Here is an 18,896-nt window from a genome sequence, read left to right on the forward strand (position 1 = left end):
TCTGCAAAGCATCTCGCCTAAACAAAGAAAGTGAAATCAGATTTCAGAGAGTTGCTCTGCATGAATGGATCCTGTAGAACCAGACAACGTCCTAATTTATAAATTCACCTTATGGCTGTTAAATGCATATATGGTTGTTGTTTTTAAATCAAACACTTTGTAAGAGGTCATCACAAGATAAAAAACATTTGTAAATAATATGAGTAATAATAATTAGCAATCTACTTTAACATTTTTTAACATGAATATAATATTTAATAGCATATAATAGTATATATAAAACAGTATATTATGTGACTTAAATCCAGGTACATAAAGAATTAAGGCTACTGGCTCATAACATATACTGTTGAACTTGAACCCAAGGTTTAATGACTCTGAATACTGAATAAATGATTCTTGTACAAGAAATTCTGGTTTAGTGGAAGGCTATAGGCTTCACTTCACAAGAGAAATGTGGTATACATTTGGCTGCACCACTTGGCTTTCATGATAAAGCATGTTGTAGTACAAGGAAGTGCATCATAATGTACAACGTTAAGTCAACATCTGTCTGGGTTCCAGCCAAATTCTGAATCAACAACCTTCAGGTTCCATGACACTTTTGCATCTTTTTCGTTAAAGCTTGAATCTGGTCACAATTCACTACCGTTATGTGGATAAGTGTGAGCAAGACTTCTATTTTTAAATTTTCCCATTTTGTGGTCTGACAAACAAAGAGGAGACATGACACCAGACTAAGCAAATAATGACTGAATTTTAAATTTTTGGGTTAAGTATCGCATTAAAGAGAGAAATCTAAGTGTCCAGTAGAAATATTTTTAATCCATCATTCAATTTTATTGCCTTCAGAAGCTCTGATGAGGTTCTTGCTGTTTTTACGGTTTTCCCCCTATGGGTCTTTTCTGTGTGGCCAAGCGTGTTTAGGGTCCTCGGTCTTGCACACAGATGGTGGGGGTCCCTCATTATCAGGGGCACTCTCTTTAGGTCAACAAGAAAAGCCTTTTGGGACCCTGGGAATCACAAGCGACATGGATTACAACGCAGATTACAGGGAATGGAAGGAGATGCAGGGCCTTGAAATTATTGTGCCCCCTCGGTCCTACTCGCAATAAAGGCTTATGAGAGAAAAGGGAGGAGCGAAAGGCCTTGTTCTTTTGCATGCTTAAAGTCTAATTATCATCAGCTTGCAGTTTATAACGCTGTGACCCCGACAGCTGCTGAGAATTCAATTGCCGTCACGCTGCCATTTACAATCAAGGCCTTTAATTCCCACCATGTGCTGTTCAACTTCAAGATTTAATGCCCTCATCGCACATTATTCCCACCAGGATATCATGTGCCAAGCCCTGCTGATATTCATAGTAAGAAAGATGCTGTCTGGATCCGGTAGGGTGTGTTGGTGTGAAATACAAGGGATAATGAGCAAAAGGAATCATTATTTTTAAATCACATTCTTGTTTACTGCACTTAACCATTAATTTTGTTCTAGATCCTGAACATCAGCCCAACATGCTATTAGTGCTTTAAATGAAAGATGCGTTTCTTTGGGAAAGCTATTATGCGCCACCAGCCCGGAGAGGGTACAAAGGTTAATTGAGTCCTCAACCATACTTCAGATCTCAAAGGCAAACCAATACGTTATAACATCAAAACAAACAAAGTGACCAAACCCGCCAACCACCAAAACAAATCACTTTCTGTGTGAACAACAAAACCCCTCCCCCTGACGTGGACACATGCTGATTGCCCTTACGGCTCATAAATTACGACCAAAAAAAAAAAAAAAAATAGGAGTTAAACATTTTATGGAAGGTTTTTTGTGAGCCTCTCAGATGTGACCATCATCTTCGTCTGATATCTTTTTTTTTACTTAAAATTTGAAAAAGTAAGAGCAAATTCAGACGCACCCACCATTTTAACCCAATTGAAAAGGCTTTGTGTCGCTGCTTCTTTTTCCAGTGCTTGCGCTTCAGAGCACAGGGGTAGGAATGAAAGAAATGGGAGAACAGAGGGAGCTCAACCTCTGTGTCTCCATCTGCTTTCTTCGTGCCCTCCACCCCTCATCGACCCCACTCTCCTTCTGCCCTTCCATCCCACAGGTGTGAGCTTACCTCCCCAAATTGCCCCCTCCATGTACCCCCACCCCACTTCAAGCTCCATGCTGGGCTTAAGTAGCGCTCATGCCTCTAAGCCTGGGGCTACAGGTTCCTGCAACCATTACAAATGCCTACTTCTGCCAGTTGATGGAGGGTAAAATAAACTTGTTTGGTTCTTACGATATGGAACACTGTGACAGGCTTTTCTAAATTGAATCTGTCAATGACAAATAAGTGTGTCCACAAAAAGTAAAAGGGTTAAAAAAAGAAAAGAAAAAGTGTTAAATGCAAAATCATAGAACTGTTGTTGATTTTATGTGGTTTAGAAAACCAGAAAAAAAATCATACGATGTTTAAAATTTTTCACAAATCATGAATTTTATTAATTATATTATTGATTCATAATAATTGTTAAGTTTTGGGGGAAGTCTTTTACACTGTTTTAGAACCTGAATTAGCATTGCCTTGTCAAACAAAGGACAAATTATACAATATTTGAATTGACGCTTGACAAACAGTCTTTAAGTTAAATTAAAATTACTTTTTAAATTCAGAATTCCAAAACCTACTTTTAATAAAAGCAATGCACTGAAGTCATTGTCTGTATGAATCGATGTTTGTTTGTTTTTTATATATATAAAAAAAATTGTAACCCTTTGTAACTTTGCTTTCACTAGGGAAAAACAGGCATCTGACTCTTGACATGTAAGGGAAGACATCAGCGTACATTATATTTTCCACTATGCTACTGATTTATTAACTTTTCAAAGCACCACACATCATTGTTCCTATGAACAAGCCACAATCTCACAGGGAAATGATATACAGGACATAAATACAATGCCCTGAATTGCGGCTGAAAACCTCTAGCCACAAGATTATGGCTATGCCATGCAGTGGGAAAATGTTTTTGGTGCAGTCACTTCCAGATTCTCACTGTACAAAACCAACATCTGTAAAGAGAGAGGATGTGAATGGTGATATAAGGCTGCGCAGTCTTGGGAAAGTAACAGTTTCCTGTCATCAGTTGTGTTGTGGGTTTGGAAACAGTGAATAAGTAGTAAGCTTCACTATGACACACTTACCACGCAATGCAAGATGACAGGCCAGCCTTGGGTGACAAAGAGTACTTAAGGCTCAATAGCCTTTCTTTCGCTTTTCATCTGCTTGTGCTCTCATTGTTTTAGAGTTCTTCTGTAAAGCAGTCAAAGAGAGGTGGTCTACACAGAGGGTAGGGTTAACGGCTTTCATGGGAAGCGCACATTGGTCACTCTCACCTTTTTCTTGCTCATTGGGCTCTGATGCATTCATTACCTCTCTTGCGCACATCTGCCTCACTTAAATCCCATTTCCTGTGTCTATTGAGTGCGCCCAGTGGTCTGGTGCTGGGGCGATGGCTGCCACACGTTTCCCATGGCCTCCTCACCCTTCTGCTCACTCCAGCATCCCTGTCCCTATTGTTCCTCATCTGTTCTTCCCCACCCAATGCACACTGTTGTCTGCCCACCAACCCCTGCTTTAATCCAACACCCCTCCTCTCCCCAATACACTCTCCTTTGAAACCCCCCTTTCACGGCCAAGACCCCTGCTGCTAAAGCAGTAGCCTGGCAGCTGGAGCAGTTGACCATGTTGGCTCAGCTGCTGGTTCTCGGGACCTGAGTGACTCTGGGCTCTGCACGAGAACAACACTGGAAACCGGCTCAGGCTAAATTTCATTATCCAACCACTCTAATTAATTGCAACTTAATCCACTGGAGGTGGATCCCAAGAGAGAGCACTGGATGACTACTGTACCTGAGATACAAGAATCTGCTATGGAATAGGGCTGCAAGATAAATTTCATGCAATATTTAATACACATCTTGTCAGTAAAGCCTATTCTGTAATGAGTAGTAATTCTCAAATCACCTGCGTGCATTCACATGGAGCAGTATTTACGGTTTTTTATTTACTATATTGTTCACTGACAAGCTGCGCAAAGCCACAATCATATTTTGTGCATGTTTTACGCAGCTTGTCAGTGAGCAACGGCTCTGTGTAGTAAATGCTGCTCCTTGTGAAAGTGCGTAGGTGAGATTTACCACTGATTACAGAAACGGCTTTACTGACAAGATGCGCATTAAATATCGCATGCGATTTATCATGCAGCCCTACTATAGAAGAGCCTGCCATAACAGATGACAGTCAAAAATAATTTCTATCATGACAACTCTCTGATGGATTGGCATGGTTATGTAGAGGTTTTAAAAGGTGCACTAAGCAATTTTTGAAAGCACCAAAACAAACATGCCCATGCCCCAACAACACAACCCTGGCATAAAGACAATCACAGAAAGTAGTGAAGATGACACAGGCATATTTAAACAAAAGCCAACGCAGATAAGTTGTGTGAAATGAAGCAAAACCAACGTTACTCACATATCAAAAAGAAGCAATGCAACCTATTAAGGCTGGGTATCAATTCAGATGTCCAAATTCGATTTGATTTAGAAAAATTATAAAATGTCACTTCATGTTGCCAATAGGTGGCGCTATGACTATAACTGTATATGGGCATGTCAATCTGTTCAGGTTCAGAGTCTTATCAAATGTGAAGTTTGGGGCACACTGAAAATGTGTTTCATTCATCAAAAAAAAAAAATTTAGGGTGATGATTCACATCTATATTTTTTAACTTGAGACAATAGTTATTTATTTTTCATTGGCTCAAGTAAAAAAATATATATATATATGTGAATAATTTTATTTTATTTTTTATTGGGTGAATGAAACACTTTTGCATCTTTGTTTTATTCGCACCAACATTATTTGATTTGACCATTTTGGAATAATGAATTTATATAGCATACTTTTATTTGGTCTCACTGGTTAAGACCTTTTTTAAAATTTAAAACCAAATTTAAAAACTAAAATACTGAGTGCCGATTAAGAAACATCTTATTGAATGTGTTGTTTGGATTGTAGAACTATGCAGTAATTGGCTTTAATTTCACATGGTTACTGTTAATCTTTTAATTTAAGGCCAGTTCTATGTAGTTTCAACCCAATTCAAATACAAAAGCTAAACGCTGATGTCTGTACCATCTATGTTTATATTAAATGTAGTCTACTTACTGTGCAGATGCTGCCGTTAATTTCAGATGGTTATGGTTATTGTTTTCAAAATTTCTTTCCAAATAAACATCTTGTTTATGCACAAAGTTTAAAAAAGATTAAAGATAAAAAAAAGAAAAAAAAAAGTTTCGGAATCGACCAGTTTGCTTGTAAAAAATCAGTATCGGAATCGGCCATAAAAAAAATCATGATCGTGCATCCCTACTTTCAGGTATTTAAAAAGCTGTGTGTGAAAATATGCATTGAAAATATGTGTGTGTGTGTGTGTGTGTATGTATGTATGTATATATCAGTCTGGCGAGTAAACTAAAAAATGTACTAGCCAAAGGGCGATTCAATTGCCAAGGTGTCCATAGAGGGTTGAATAAATAAAAATTAAAAACTAATATAATTAATCAGGCTCGTATGGATACTTCAGGTGTACTCGCTCTGTATAAGCACATGTTAAAACAGCACACAAATTAAACGTTTAACCGGCAAAGCTTTAAAACACGCATAAGTAATGTACTTTATTATTGCCAAGAAGTGCAGTGTCTCTACCGAATCAACATTTGATGTGAATGTGTCTCGCTAGTTGCAGTTGGAGCTGGAGCCGGGAGGCAGCCTAATACAGAGCATTGCTTGAGGTAGATGTTTGTTAGTAAATGTTTTATTATGTTACTAATGTTGCCTCCTTTGTTCAATATTACACTACTGCGTATATTTCATCTGACACTGACGTCGCTTAGTTTTGTAATGTAAGCCCACATTCTTGCCCAAACTCTTGTTTTGTAATGTAAACACACAACGCACATGCACATGGATATCACACGCACATCGAGCAAACCTCAGCCACATCATTCAGTGAAGGAAAATGACAAGCAGCAGCTTCTAATTTGTTGTTAATATTGAAGTATACAAAGATAAAACAACGCAAGTATCAATAACAGTATTATTTGTCGTGAAGCTTATCTGCATTCCAATGCCGACTCAATTACGTACAGTCTTCTCCCTGTCATTCCAAGACATGCCCCCTTACTTCCGATTGGCTAAACATGTGTTTTGGGACTCGGTACGATGCTGTGGTCAAGTGTTTTCCATAATTGTTTAGTGCACCTTTAATGTGTATGGTCTTGACGGAATAGATCTGCTAAAAAAAAAAAGAAAAACTACAGACTACTACTACTGCCAACACATCCACAATATGCTGCCATGAGCATGTAAAAAATAATGCTGCTACACATATAACATATTAAATAAACCCCATATACCATACATGAATCTCTTTGTAGCAGATATAGACAGGTGGAGCTGGGGAAGGTGGAGGGTTTCTGAAGTGTGCTGCAACTGGTACAGCAAGCACTAGCCAAGTATCTGAATATTAAGCAGCAAGCTCATTTGCTGCAGTTAAAAAAAAGAAGCAATCAGCTGTGCTACATGACAATGTCATTATGTCTTATTGAGTTTGAGATATACAACTGTGCCGTCTAGAGTTTCATGCCAGATCCTTGGATTTGGTACCAGTGTTGTCTTGGTTTTGTTATGGACTCATCTCATCAGTTTTGTCTAGGAGAATCTGGACTTGGTTAGATCCTCTTCCAGTATTGGACTCAGCCCTCTCTGTTCTCTGTTTTGACTCCCAATAGTGTGTGTTGAAGCAATTGGACAATAGACAATTTTTTTTAAATAACTATGTTTTAAAGAACAAATTAATAACCTTTTTTTTCTAAACCGAGACTTGAATGTGGATGAGCAAGTTTGTTTAGCAGAACACAGTTTGCAGGATGGAAAGTGCCATAATGCAGAAATACAGTACATTGAAAACTGATTAACCCTCTGGAGTCTAAGGGTATTTTTGGGGCCTTGAGAAGTTTTGTCATGCCCTGACATTTGTGCTTTTTTCAGTTTCTTATGAATATCTAAATGGGTAAAGTCTAATATCACTGTAATCAGCACAAACTGGGCTATAATAATATGTGAAATGCATGCATGTACATGATTGTATTTTTGAGAAAAAAAATGTTATGCATGGTTAGTGAAAAACTAAAAATGTTAAATCACTTGAATAAGGCCATAAAACACATACATAAAATTGGTTGCCGGAAAAGTTGAGAACTGGAGCTTGTAGCCTAGAATTTTTCTTTCTGAATGATGTGAAAATCATCTTGTTTACTCACTCACAGAAAACAATATATTGATTTAAATTTTCTAAGACACTTTTTGTTGGTAAAAGTCATATGCGAGTAGGCGTCAACTATCATCAATATCATTGTGATTTACACCTGAGAAGACAAAGGCCTGCATAATGAGCTGCATAATGAGCCTCCCATTCAACTGTGCCACTGTGAGGGAGGACTTACAAGAAAGAATGTGAGAACAAAATAAAAGTATATAATTTTATGTTTGTAGTTTATTAAGAATACATTTAATTATCCCACAATTATCCCATAATTTAATATGCACTTGGGGGAGCAGTTAAACAGTTTATTAGGAACAATCAAAGCTGACTTTCAAATTTTTTGGCATCCTTTCTCTAGTCACACAATCCTTCAGAAATCCTTTTAACAATCTTATTTTCTACCAAATAAACCCCATTTATTATCATCATCATTATTATTATTATTATTATTAATGTTGAAAAGAGCTGATAATATTTTTCAGGTTTTTTTAGGGGGAATAAATCGAAAGAACTGCATTGTTTTTACATTTGTTAGAGTTATCTCTATTTGTCACATTTATATTATATACATCAAGCTTTTGAATGGTATAGTATTGTATATTGTTATTGAAACTTCATAATGTTTCACTTGATTATACATTTAGTCAGGAATTATAGTTTGGAAAAAGTATTTGGAAAAAGTCTAACTAGTAAAATGTTTACACGTTATGTGAAAACTAGTACAAATAAATAAAAAGAGACTTACTCATGTTTATGATCTCTGCTGAATAAAGTGCTTCATTCTTTTTTCTGAGGAAATCCATTTCTCAAATCCTCAACCACATCACATCTTTTTGGGGTGAATTATGTCTTAGTCCTCTCATCGCGAAGCAAACAGTAAAATAAAATAAAAACTTGAAGAATAGTCTGGCTGCTTTTTCTTCTGTGTGGGCGTATTCAAGCCGCGCTTCAGTTTGAATCTGAATAGCGCGTTAAGCGCGGGGGCGTGGTCACATTAGATATAATGAGCGGAGATATGAAAAATAGACATCGCGTTGTTTTCATATGGATTACTTTATCTCCGAATATTTGTTTTCGGCAGCACCTGTTTAGTTTAAAAGTAGACATTTCAGGCTTTCTATAGATATCTCTCTCATGTCTCTTCGTTGAGTATTCACGGAGTTACAGTTCATTTTAATGAAATGTTTGTACATGACGATCAGCGGAGACAAAGACTGTAGACAGCGCACCTTGTTTGTTATCTTTATTTTATAAGTGCACAAAGGTTTTTTGTTATTATGTCTGTATCCAAAAAAACTAGACCCTTTACAGATTCGATTGATGTATTGCTCTTATCTGTACGATTAAAACTGAGAGTGTAATTTAAGTTCTTTTCGGGGTTATCAGGTGAAAATGACTCAAAACGCATATATGCGTTAATCGACTCGAAAGGGTTAAAAGGTGTAGTGCCAAGGTGAGATGTGTGCAGGGCGGTGGCAATATTTGAAAGTACAGGTGGCGGAATGGATTGGCTGCAACCGTCTACTGCTACATGGCAGCAGGGCTGTGTGGGTGGCAAAGTGCTGTGACTCAGTGATGCGGCTGGTGCTGAAAAAACTCAACTTCCTTCACAGAGGCAAAGGCTGGAGGTGTTGCTGCATAGACTGCACTTATCTTCAGCTGCACCTGAAAAAGTGTCTGGTATTTTCTAACCTGTACTTTAAAGCGACCACTTTAATACATTTAAGACCTCCTACGATCGTTCATAATGGAAAAGCAGGACAATTAAGGCCTAATTATTCTTATCTACTAGTCTGAATTCATACACATGCAATCCTGACGACACTTTGTAATTATTAACATGAATATGTGAACTGACAGGCTTAAAAAAAAAAAAATTCACTCTAATGGACCTGTGGAGTATTTCTAACACAAAGAAAATCTATTTAAATGGCGAACATTATTATGACCTACCACAACATCAGTTTCATAGGGGAATCCCGTCTTTTTTTCAACAAAAAGGCATGCTTAAGTGTTTAATCAACACTCTGTGAATAAAAGTCTTACAATGCAAAGGCAGAAAAATGACCTGCCAAACATTGCTACATTTTCACAGGGTAGGGTAAGGGTATACCACTCAGTAATTCCAACATAGAAACTGTTAAAAGGTTCCATGTATTTTGTGCATATGAATCTGCTTGTGAGCGAAATCTAACCAAACTGGGAAATCTTTACCAATAATCAGCCCTACACTGAATGTTGGCATGGTGCTTGGCAAACATTAACATTCTTTTATATAATTATAATTTATAAGTTGGACTTCCAAAGAAATTATTTACCTGGTAAACCATATACAAGCTGAGACCTGAAGACTATGAAATATAAAGGTTCTTTATTGGCACTTTCATTCATAATGTAACTTAGTGGGAAAAGAAGTAGAAAAATAAAAATAAAAAAACGTTCTTCAGAAAGAAGTTTTTTTTTTTTTTTGGTGGACCCAATTGATTCCGTCATGACATTTCTGTGAAACTCTTCTTCTGGAATCTTTTTTTTTTAAACAGAGACCAGAAAAGGGTTGAGTCTAGGGCTGAACCACAATATTTGATTATCTGAATATTCGTTCGGTGGGTTCGCATTCGATGAGATTCGATGAGATTAGAATATTATTTTCTTTTTTTCCTCGAACCCCTGGCATCCCCAGCAAAAATGTTCTCATTTGCTTAAATATGAATTACGCATGAGTGAACGTCATGATTCATTTCATCTGGAATAGAAGACAAACATGCCGAAGACCTCAGCGGTGTGGGAGTACTTTAAATTGAGTGAGGACAAGACAAAGGCAGTGTGCCAAATATGCAATTTGAAACAGGCCTACCACAACAGCACATAAAAAATAAAAAAAAACAGCTCGGAAAAAAACTTACAGTAGCCCCGCCTAATAATAATTTGTCTACATTAAAAGTATTGGTCTTAACGGACCTGTGTGTTTTGTATCATTACTGCAGTTCAGCGCCCGCTTACGGCTCGCGCTGTTCTGTAGTTTAATACAAATTTATTCATTCTTAATGTGTTGCGTGTCCATATTGCACCAAAATGCAACACTGCACTCCCTTGGGTCCGCAGCAACACACTCGCCATGCGTGAAGTCGATTGGATGACCGGTTTTCGACATAATAAAAATGCAAACAGACATACACAAAGAGATTCCTGCCTTTATTGCACCGTGTCCGGATGCGACTTGTCTTGTTGTGCCGCGCCGTAACAGTTTAGTCTGTCTACACTGGATGTGACAAAACGACTGTTGAAAATCATTAGAAATTTGTGTCAGTACATCATAAATACTTAATTCCGCGCCGCATCCAGTGTAGACAGCATATGTTCCGTTGTTCCAATATTCGGTGTTGATTACTACCGTTATTTTCAACATTTTCAAAAAATTACTGTTATTGTGTCATGAATAGGGTTGGGTATCGTTTGAATTTGAACGATTCCAATTCCGATTTTGATTCCTTGTTTCGATTCCAGTTCCTTACGATTCTCGATTACGATTCTTTTAAGAGGCAGGGTAAAAAAAAGTTTAGGATATTTTAAATTATCTAGCTAACCAGTGGTCTTTCTGAAGGAAATAGTCTGACCTTTTTCATCAATTTTAATCCTGTGAAATTTCTTCTTTTTTCTTTGTACTTGTACTAAAAAAAAAATTTTTTAGAGAGATGACAGACTCTGAAATCACTGCGAGCGCCATTCATTAACACAGACATGCAGAACATGCAGGATTCATATTTAAATCGACTTTACCGGCTTAATATTTACAGATACTAGTCCATATCGCTACTTGATGTAGGTGCAATGACCAACTTTTGATTAATTAATTCAAATTTTGGCAAATTCTGTGACATTCTGCATTAAACTGTAAATTTTGTTTTTATGACTGGATTCTGCGATTCCGTCCGTGTTTTCTGCATCTCGGGAATCATAGGGTCCTACAATAAGAAACAACTTGTAAAACCCAGTATAGATTAACAGCAGGTACAGTATAAAATCAGAAACAGTTCTTGTATAGGAAAATTATCATATCTGCCTTCTCAGGCAGGATGCGTGAGTGTTCTGGACAGATAACTTTATTATCTCCTGCTGTGGAGAAAACGCGTTCGCTGGGTGTAGAAGAAGCTTGAACGCATAAATAGGAGAAAAAAAAGACAGCGGAGGATGGTCGGCGCAGCACGTCAAAGACGGGCAGATATTTATTTCTACTCCATGAACTCCATGAGATGCAATATTTATAATATAAAACAATCTTAATGCAAATGTTGCATTTTGCCAAGATTTTGTTCTGTTTAGGAAAGTGAAACCATCGGGAATCGGGAATAGGAATCGAAATTTAAACTTTTGAACGACTCCGGGAAAATCGCAAAGCTAGTCCCGGTTCCAATTGATACTCGATACCCAAGCCTAGTCATGAAATGTAATTTTAAAAGTATTTCAGGAGAGAATGTAGTTGTTTAAAACTCAAATTCTTGCCGATTTCAGAGATGGTCAGCTCCATGTGATCAGCGGGAGCTCAGTGCTCATGTATCCGCCGAGAGCAGTCTCTACTCTGCTAGACCTTCTGATTTGTGCCGCTGGCTCTGATGTCTCTCTAGTGGTTAAACATAAAATATAATTTGTTTTAGATATATCTAACAGGTAATCTTTGGTCTGTATTCAATTAATCTATATGTTAAAATTAAAATAAAAAAAGACAAATTTATATAATATTCAGTTTCATTGTAATGGCTGTATATACACATTTCCCTGAGCTAAGTACATTCCTGCAGCTACTATTATGTTTAAATGAAAACGAAAGGAGGTAGTGTTATTTGATATCCTATTTCATTTTATTTTAAATATACAGTGATGAAAATTGCAGTAGCCAAGGTGAGCTGACTGATGTTATCAAGTACACTGCTGTTTGCAGAATTACCGGATTTGCGTCGTCACAGACATCACACTCCCGAGCTGAATGCGCAAAGTCTGAACTACAGAGGATGCAAGTCCAAAATCATTGTAGTTTGTATTGAGAAACGCGCGCAGACCTACGTCACCAGACTATTTGCCTAGTCTTCCCGGTACTTTAGACTGCGGTGGAACGCAGAAAGCAACAGGTCTAGGGGGAAAACAAGTTCCTGGGGAAAAAAGTTCCTGGTATAAATGTTCCGGGTACTTTTGGTGGAAACGCGGCACAAATCTAGACTGAGACCAGATTTACACAGTGTAAATATGATTGTACCACGCCACCTAGAAATCATGCTTATATGTTAAAACATTATTATTAAAATCAAATTAGCCTCTGAGCAGGATCTGAACACAGCAATTCGGCGCATATTTACTTTTTTTACTTTTTTAAGAGAATTTACAAATTTACTTTTTAAGAGACTTTATCTAATAGCAAGAGAATCTGGACAGAAAGCCCAGTACATTCCATCCATGCCTGCACAGTGCAATGGATGCAGATGACTAAGACACCTCATGTATGAGGTGGACCCAGGGTCTGCTTGTCAAACTACAGCAGGAGAAAGCATTACTTTACTCCAAAAAATGCAGCACACAGCTTGAGGATAACAATCAAAGAGGAAAAAGTTTTAATGCATGTCAGCACAACATAAGAAAAAGGATGTCAATTCAGGAAAACACTATGTGTTGACATATTTGCTACCACGGTTCCACAGAAAAGGATGGGGATGCATGCCAAAAAGCAGTCAGTACCAACAGGTTAAAAGATTAAAACCATTACCATAGGCTATTTGAATATAATAGCAAGAGCTACAGATGTGAAAAGGAAAAGGAAAAGGAATGCAACACATAAGTATGTTATAAAATAAAACCAGGGTCACAAAGTAAACACAGTTTCAGGCAAAAAACACTGAATGCCTAAAATATTACTTTTCAATTATATTCCTATGTTCCTGTGGCTCAAGTGGTAGAGCATTGCGTTAGCAGTGCAAGGTTGAATGTAGGGCTGTAGCTATCGAATATTTTAGTAATCGAGTATTCTACTGAAAATTAAATCGATTAATCGAGTAATTGGATAAAATGTGTTTTTGCTTAATTAAAGTGCAATATTAATTATGCAAGAGAAAATAAGACTCAAGTTTCCTTTTTTAGAATATATATTTTTTTTTTGAATGCATAGAATGCAATGCATACATCAAAAATAAAAATTTAATTATTACACATTGTTTCTCTGTCTGTACTTGTACTGTGAACAATGACAATAAAGTTGACAGATGAATTAAGTGCATTTAAGTGCCATTCAGTTGGGGTTTAAAATAAAGCATTTTCTGAGATGCACATTAAACATTAAACACATAAAATCTTTTAATTATTGAAAATTAAACTTTTTGGTAAACAAAGGGGATTTACTTTGAAAAATAAAACATGGAAAACATGTTGTGTGATTAAACCTTAAAAAAAAAAAAAAAGTTTTATTATTTTTTTTATTTTATTTTTTAGTAGTAGGCTACGTACATTCTGCTGAACGATAGTAATACTGTACATATCTGGCAAATACTTTTTTTAAAACTAAACCGGACTTTTATTTTGACTGGTTGACGTACCTTTAAAGTTCTGTGTATGTGATGTGATGCTAGTTTTACGCAAATCAAATGGTCAAATGCTCATGAAGTGACTACCAGAGCAGTTCTGGAGATGTTGTTCATGTGCTGTTCACGTCCTTATATAGTGAGACAGCAGACGAAATCACCGAGAGCGTCATGCGCGCTTCAGTGTGTGTGATAAAGGAAGTCGCGCTTCTGCTCCATTCATTAACACAAACACGCAGAACATGCAGGATTCATATTTAAATAGACTGTTCCGGCTTAATATTTACAGATACAAGTCCATATCGTAATTTGATGTAAGTGCAATGACCTATTTTTGTTTAATTCACAAAAGAATTGGCAAATTCCCTGTTTTCTGCATTGCGGAAATCATAGGGCCCTAGTTGTGGTATGCCAGCTCCATCTTTCAATGGACACACGCCACAACGTTCTCTTTACGTTTGCCTGCGCCCTCAAATCAAAACACTGCTGACTCCTTGCAGTATGCGATTTCGGATGCAGCGCTTGTGTCTCCTTCTGCTTTGTGGGTGACGTAAACGCGTTGTATCACAAAAAAAAAAATCATTGCGAAAGAACCTGACGTGAGATTTAAAATAAATTAAAAGAGGCTTTGAGGCAGAGGAATTTGCCTCGATCATTTTTTGTAATCGAGTTAGTCAAGGAATCGTTTCAGCACTAGTTGTAGGTTCGATTCCAACACATGTTAGGTAAAAAATGCTAGCCTGAATGCACTGTAAGTCGCTTTGGATAAAAGCGTCTGCTAAATGCATACATTTTTATTATATATATATTAGGGGTGTAACGGTTCACAAAATTCACGGTTCGGTTCGATACGATACACTGATGTCTCGGTTCGGTACGTTTTAGATACAGCAAAATGTAAAAACATCTCAACTTTTCAGAATGCCGCAAGCGCACCGCGGGTCATGTGACAAGAACTAACCAATCAGCTTCATCCTTTCCCATAACAACTTTGAAAGCTCAGCCAAGATGAAGGAACAGCTGATCATAGTTGTATATGGATTGCAATTTTGAAATAAATTTAGTAGCAGAGCTAGCCTACTGCAAGCGATTTTTAGAGCTGCAAATCCATTTATCCTTTGCTGAAATTTCCGTGTCTTCATGGAGAGAGCACGTAATTGTTGCTTAGCAAAGGCAGACGCCTCAGGGGCGCTTCTGCCCGAGCGCTTTGGAAAGGAGGAGAATGACGCACCTAGCGTTTTCCACACGTTTTTAGGCACGATATGTGAACGGTGTAGCAGTCGACTCGGAATGTCTGTTCCCCTTTACGGAAACATACTACAATTCTTGCGTAGTTGCCGAGTTACTATACGTAAGATCAGAACTAGCGTGACTGGATGTACGGCAAGTCAAATAGTACAAAATACCGTCCTAAATCTTAAGTTTGAAAATAAATTTAAGACGACAGGTTTTTCAACTTGAAATGTAAAAACATAAGACAAACATAACGGAACAACTGCAAGATGAATAATAATAAAAAAAGAACATAAACGGGAGTGTGAGAATCAATTTACTATGCTGCAGTGTAGCAATAAATTTGTCCCTTTTTGCTTTCCTTACATCCAGGTATGTTTAATGTATTTTCATGCGGAATGTTGCCAAATCCGCGGAATTTTGGCTACTTTGGTAAAATGTTTGATTAACTATTTGGTTGGGTTTATTACACGGACCTGGCAACCCGAGGGGAAACAGACATTCCGTGGAGAACAGAGTCGACTGCTACAACGGCCCCTAAGGCGCTCGCTCACTCAGCACGCGCTGAAGGCTCGTTGCAAAATGTCTAATGCATTTAACAGAGCAGAAATAGAAGATCCTCCAATAACCAACAGGTCTGGTGTTTGGGTGCACTTTGGATTCCCTGTAAGCTATAATGGTGATGATAGAATGAATGGTAAATAGTAAGGTCTCGTATCCGCGGCTATAATGTAAATGTAACGTAAATGTAGCCTACCAATCGCCGCGGTGATGTCTTTTGTCCTGTTTGAGTCAGTTGGAAATGTCTATCTAATAAATGCTGCGGGGATAGTTTGTTGCGTGTATGTTTCTCCTCTTTTTCGTCTTTTCCCAGATACTGACAAACTAAGGTGATGTCGGCGTAAATGGGTTGACATGTTTCAAGTATTCCTGCTGGTGTTTTTTTTTTTTGTATTCCCGCTGGTGTACCCTGTCATGTTGCAGATGCGACATACCATTGTTTTTTTATCCACCACTCTCTTGCCATCACCATTATAGCTTACAGGGAATCCAAAGTGCACCCAAACACCAGACCTGTTGGTTATTGGAGGATCTTCTATTTCTGGTCTGTTAAACGCATTAGCCACCGCGTACCGTGCAGGAACTGCTCGCTCACTCAGTGCGTACTGAGTGAGCGAGCGCCTGACTGAGTGAGTAGCCTAACATAAACATATAAGTTGGTGTTTTTTTTTTCTTCTTCGGGGGTGTCAGGGGCATTGCCTGTTACGCCGTTTGGGTTATTGGGCTACCTTGTTGAACGCATATCATCATATTTCCCTTTTTTTTTCTTTTTTTTTTTATATAATTAATTAGTCCAACGAACCGTTCGGTACATAACGGTTCAATACGAATACGCGGATCGTTACATATATATATATATATATATATATATATATATATATATATATATATATATACACATAAAAACATTTTTACAGTTCGGTTTCACGGTTTTAGAGTCACGGTTTTTGGTAATGTTCGGTATGTGCTAGGTTTATGGAAAAACTATACTTTCTAATACAAAAAGAAGAAAGAAGAAGAAGAATATTCAATCCAACTACAAGCAACATCCCACATAAATACAATAGAGTAATGATACAGACCTTTTTTGTCAGGTCTAGCACAAGTTTTTAGGTACAGAAATTGAATAAAGTAATAAAATGTAAAAAGGGTTTGCACGCTTCGGGTGAGCGCAGTCACAATTCTTCTCACTGCACACGCAAGCTCGTGTCTTTGGCTCTTAAATGTTTAAACTGACAAAGCTTAAATTAGTTTATTTTAAATACATATTAACGTGTGCTGTTCAAGTCTCATCAGTGCGCGCACTTTCAGCACCCGGATGATGACAGAATAAATGACTGCTCATATTCCAGCATAAGTCATTCACATTGATTAAGAGTGAACGGTTTGTCCAGGGATTTTTTTTTCTCATCGCTATTGTTTTAATGTCTGGGAATCCAGAATGCGCATCCTTCAACAGAAACATATTAACTGCTATTAGTTACTAAACCGTATTACACATGCTGATTTAAGTTCAACCGCGGTCCCATCGCGTGCCGAATCGTGTGTGGTGAACCAAACGGTAGGGTTTTTTTTCCAAGCAAACCGTGCCACCCCTAATATACGGTATTTATTTATTTATTTATTTATGTGCATATCCCCGAATGTGTTGTGATGGTGAGTGTTGCTGAATGTATAGCTACAAGCTAACATTAAAAAAAAGTCTGATAAACTCACTCTCTCTCAAAACTAAATACAAATAAATAAATAAAATACAAAATGATCATTGCATCAGTGATCATTCACCCGTCTGCACAGCTACCACAGAGAACAGTTTTGCCATCAACATTCTGCTATGCCAAGAATTCTATTCTAGTAAGGAGAAGGATGCCACTTAATGAATTTGCTTGAATTTTCTTTTTTTCTTTTTTTTAATAATTGATCCTTACGGTATATTTAAATTGTATATTTATGAAAGCAAAAAGGACTCTACTAAGAAATGTCTCCATCAATTGCTATTACCCATGATAACTATCAAAATACATAATGCCCTATATCTATAAATATTCTGTGTGTTTATATTCATCTATCTACATACAAACACATACATATAAACATACATATAAACACACACACACATATATATATATATATATATATATAATTTTAAATAAATGTTTAGATAGATAGGTAGATAGATAGATTTAATAACATAATTTGTTTTCTAGCCTGTCTATTTATTTCACACGCGTTTCCAGTACTACCAACTGTACAATATTGTGTGTATCAGGCTTTTAGTAAAGCTTTCCTAAGACAGCTGTGCTGCTGCTGCTTGTAATATAAAGCATGTGCTCGAGGAAAAGTGGCTGCTTTCCTGTCTAGCCTTTTAGCGCAATAGCATCTTGTTAGTCAAGCTAATATGACATTATACGAAATCAACAACATTTCCTCTGAAATCCTGAATGACGCAATTGATGGTATGCTCATTGTGAAACATTACAAACAATGTTGGTCGATAAAAGCAATGACAGAATGAATGGGGGTTGGGCAGCTGACAGGAAAATGATGAGGTGTGACCGCATCACTGACAGATGATAACGTGCAATTTAGACTATAGCGACTCACCTGGTTATAATGCACCCTAAACGGTTTCAGATATTTAGAGCTGGTGCACGGAACCACCTGAATATTATTGATCTGCTCCATGGCTTTGATATAGCTGCCCACGGGTACTTCTCCCCACAGATGGCACAGCCGCAGACTACTGGAGGAGAATAGGGGAAATGTCTACGGAAGCCTGTGAAGGGCAGAATAAGAACGCTCTATAGTCTTTGCGTTGCAGTAAAGTCCGGACTATGCGGTGCAGAAAACTGCCAGTCAGCGATAGTTGCGTGATGATGACGTCATTCATTTATTTAAAGGTTAAACTACGGACTCTGTCGCCTCAGCACACTCCATTTCACCTTTACCGCGCGCGCGCGCCTGACGCGCGAATGCAGGTGTGTCTGGCTCGTGCAGGCGTTACCTCAGATTTAGCGCCAACTTCAGGAAGCGCGTGATTCGCTGAATAAACCGCCAAAACTAGTACTTAATAATTTTCTGTAAATCTTTAAAGAAACGGATACTGCCCAAATGCCTGAATGATTGATCCCTCACCTTCCTCGACAGGATATTAACTTTGGCTTTAGTATA

At 37.6% G+C, this 18,896-nt stretch overlaps 1 protein-coding gene across 1 annotated transcript in view; it reads right to left on the reverse strand.

Moving 5' to 3' along the window:
* Nucleotides 1-18,682, reverse strand: part of LOC127984574 (uridine diphosphate glucose pyrophosphatase NUDT14) — a 45,818-nt gene extending 27,136 nt beyond the window's left edge. The window contains exon 1 of the mRNA XM_052587278.1: nt 18,330-18,682. Within this exon, the coding sequence (XP_052443238.1) occupies nt 18,330-18,410 (81 nt within the window). The 5' untranslated portion in view covers nt 18,411-18,682. The remainder of the gene's footprint in view (nt 1-18,329) is intronic.
* Nucleotides 18,683-18,896: the final 214 nt, after the last annotated feature.

The sequence above is a fragment of the Carassius gibelio genome, chromosome B20 (assembly GCF_023724105.1).
Source record: "Carassius gibelio isolate Cgi1373 ecotype wild population from Czech Republic chromosome B20, carGib1.2-hapl.c, whole genome shotgun sequence".
NCBI lineage: Eukaryota > Metazoa > Chordata > Actinopteri > Cypriniformes > Cyprinidae > Carassius > Carassius gibelio.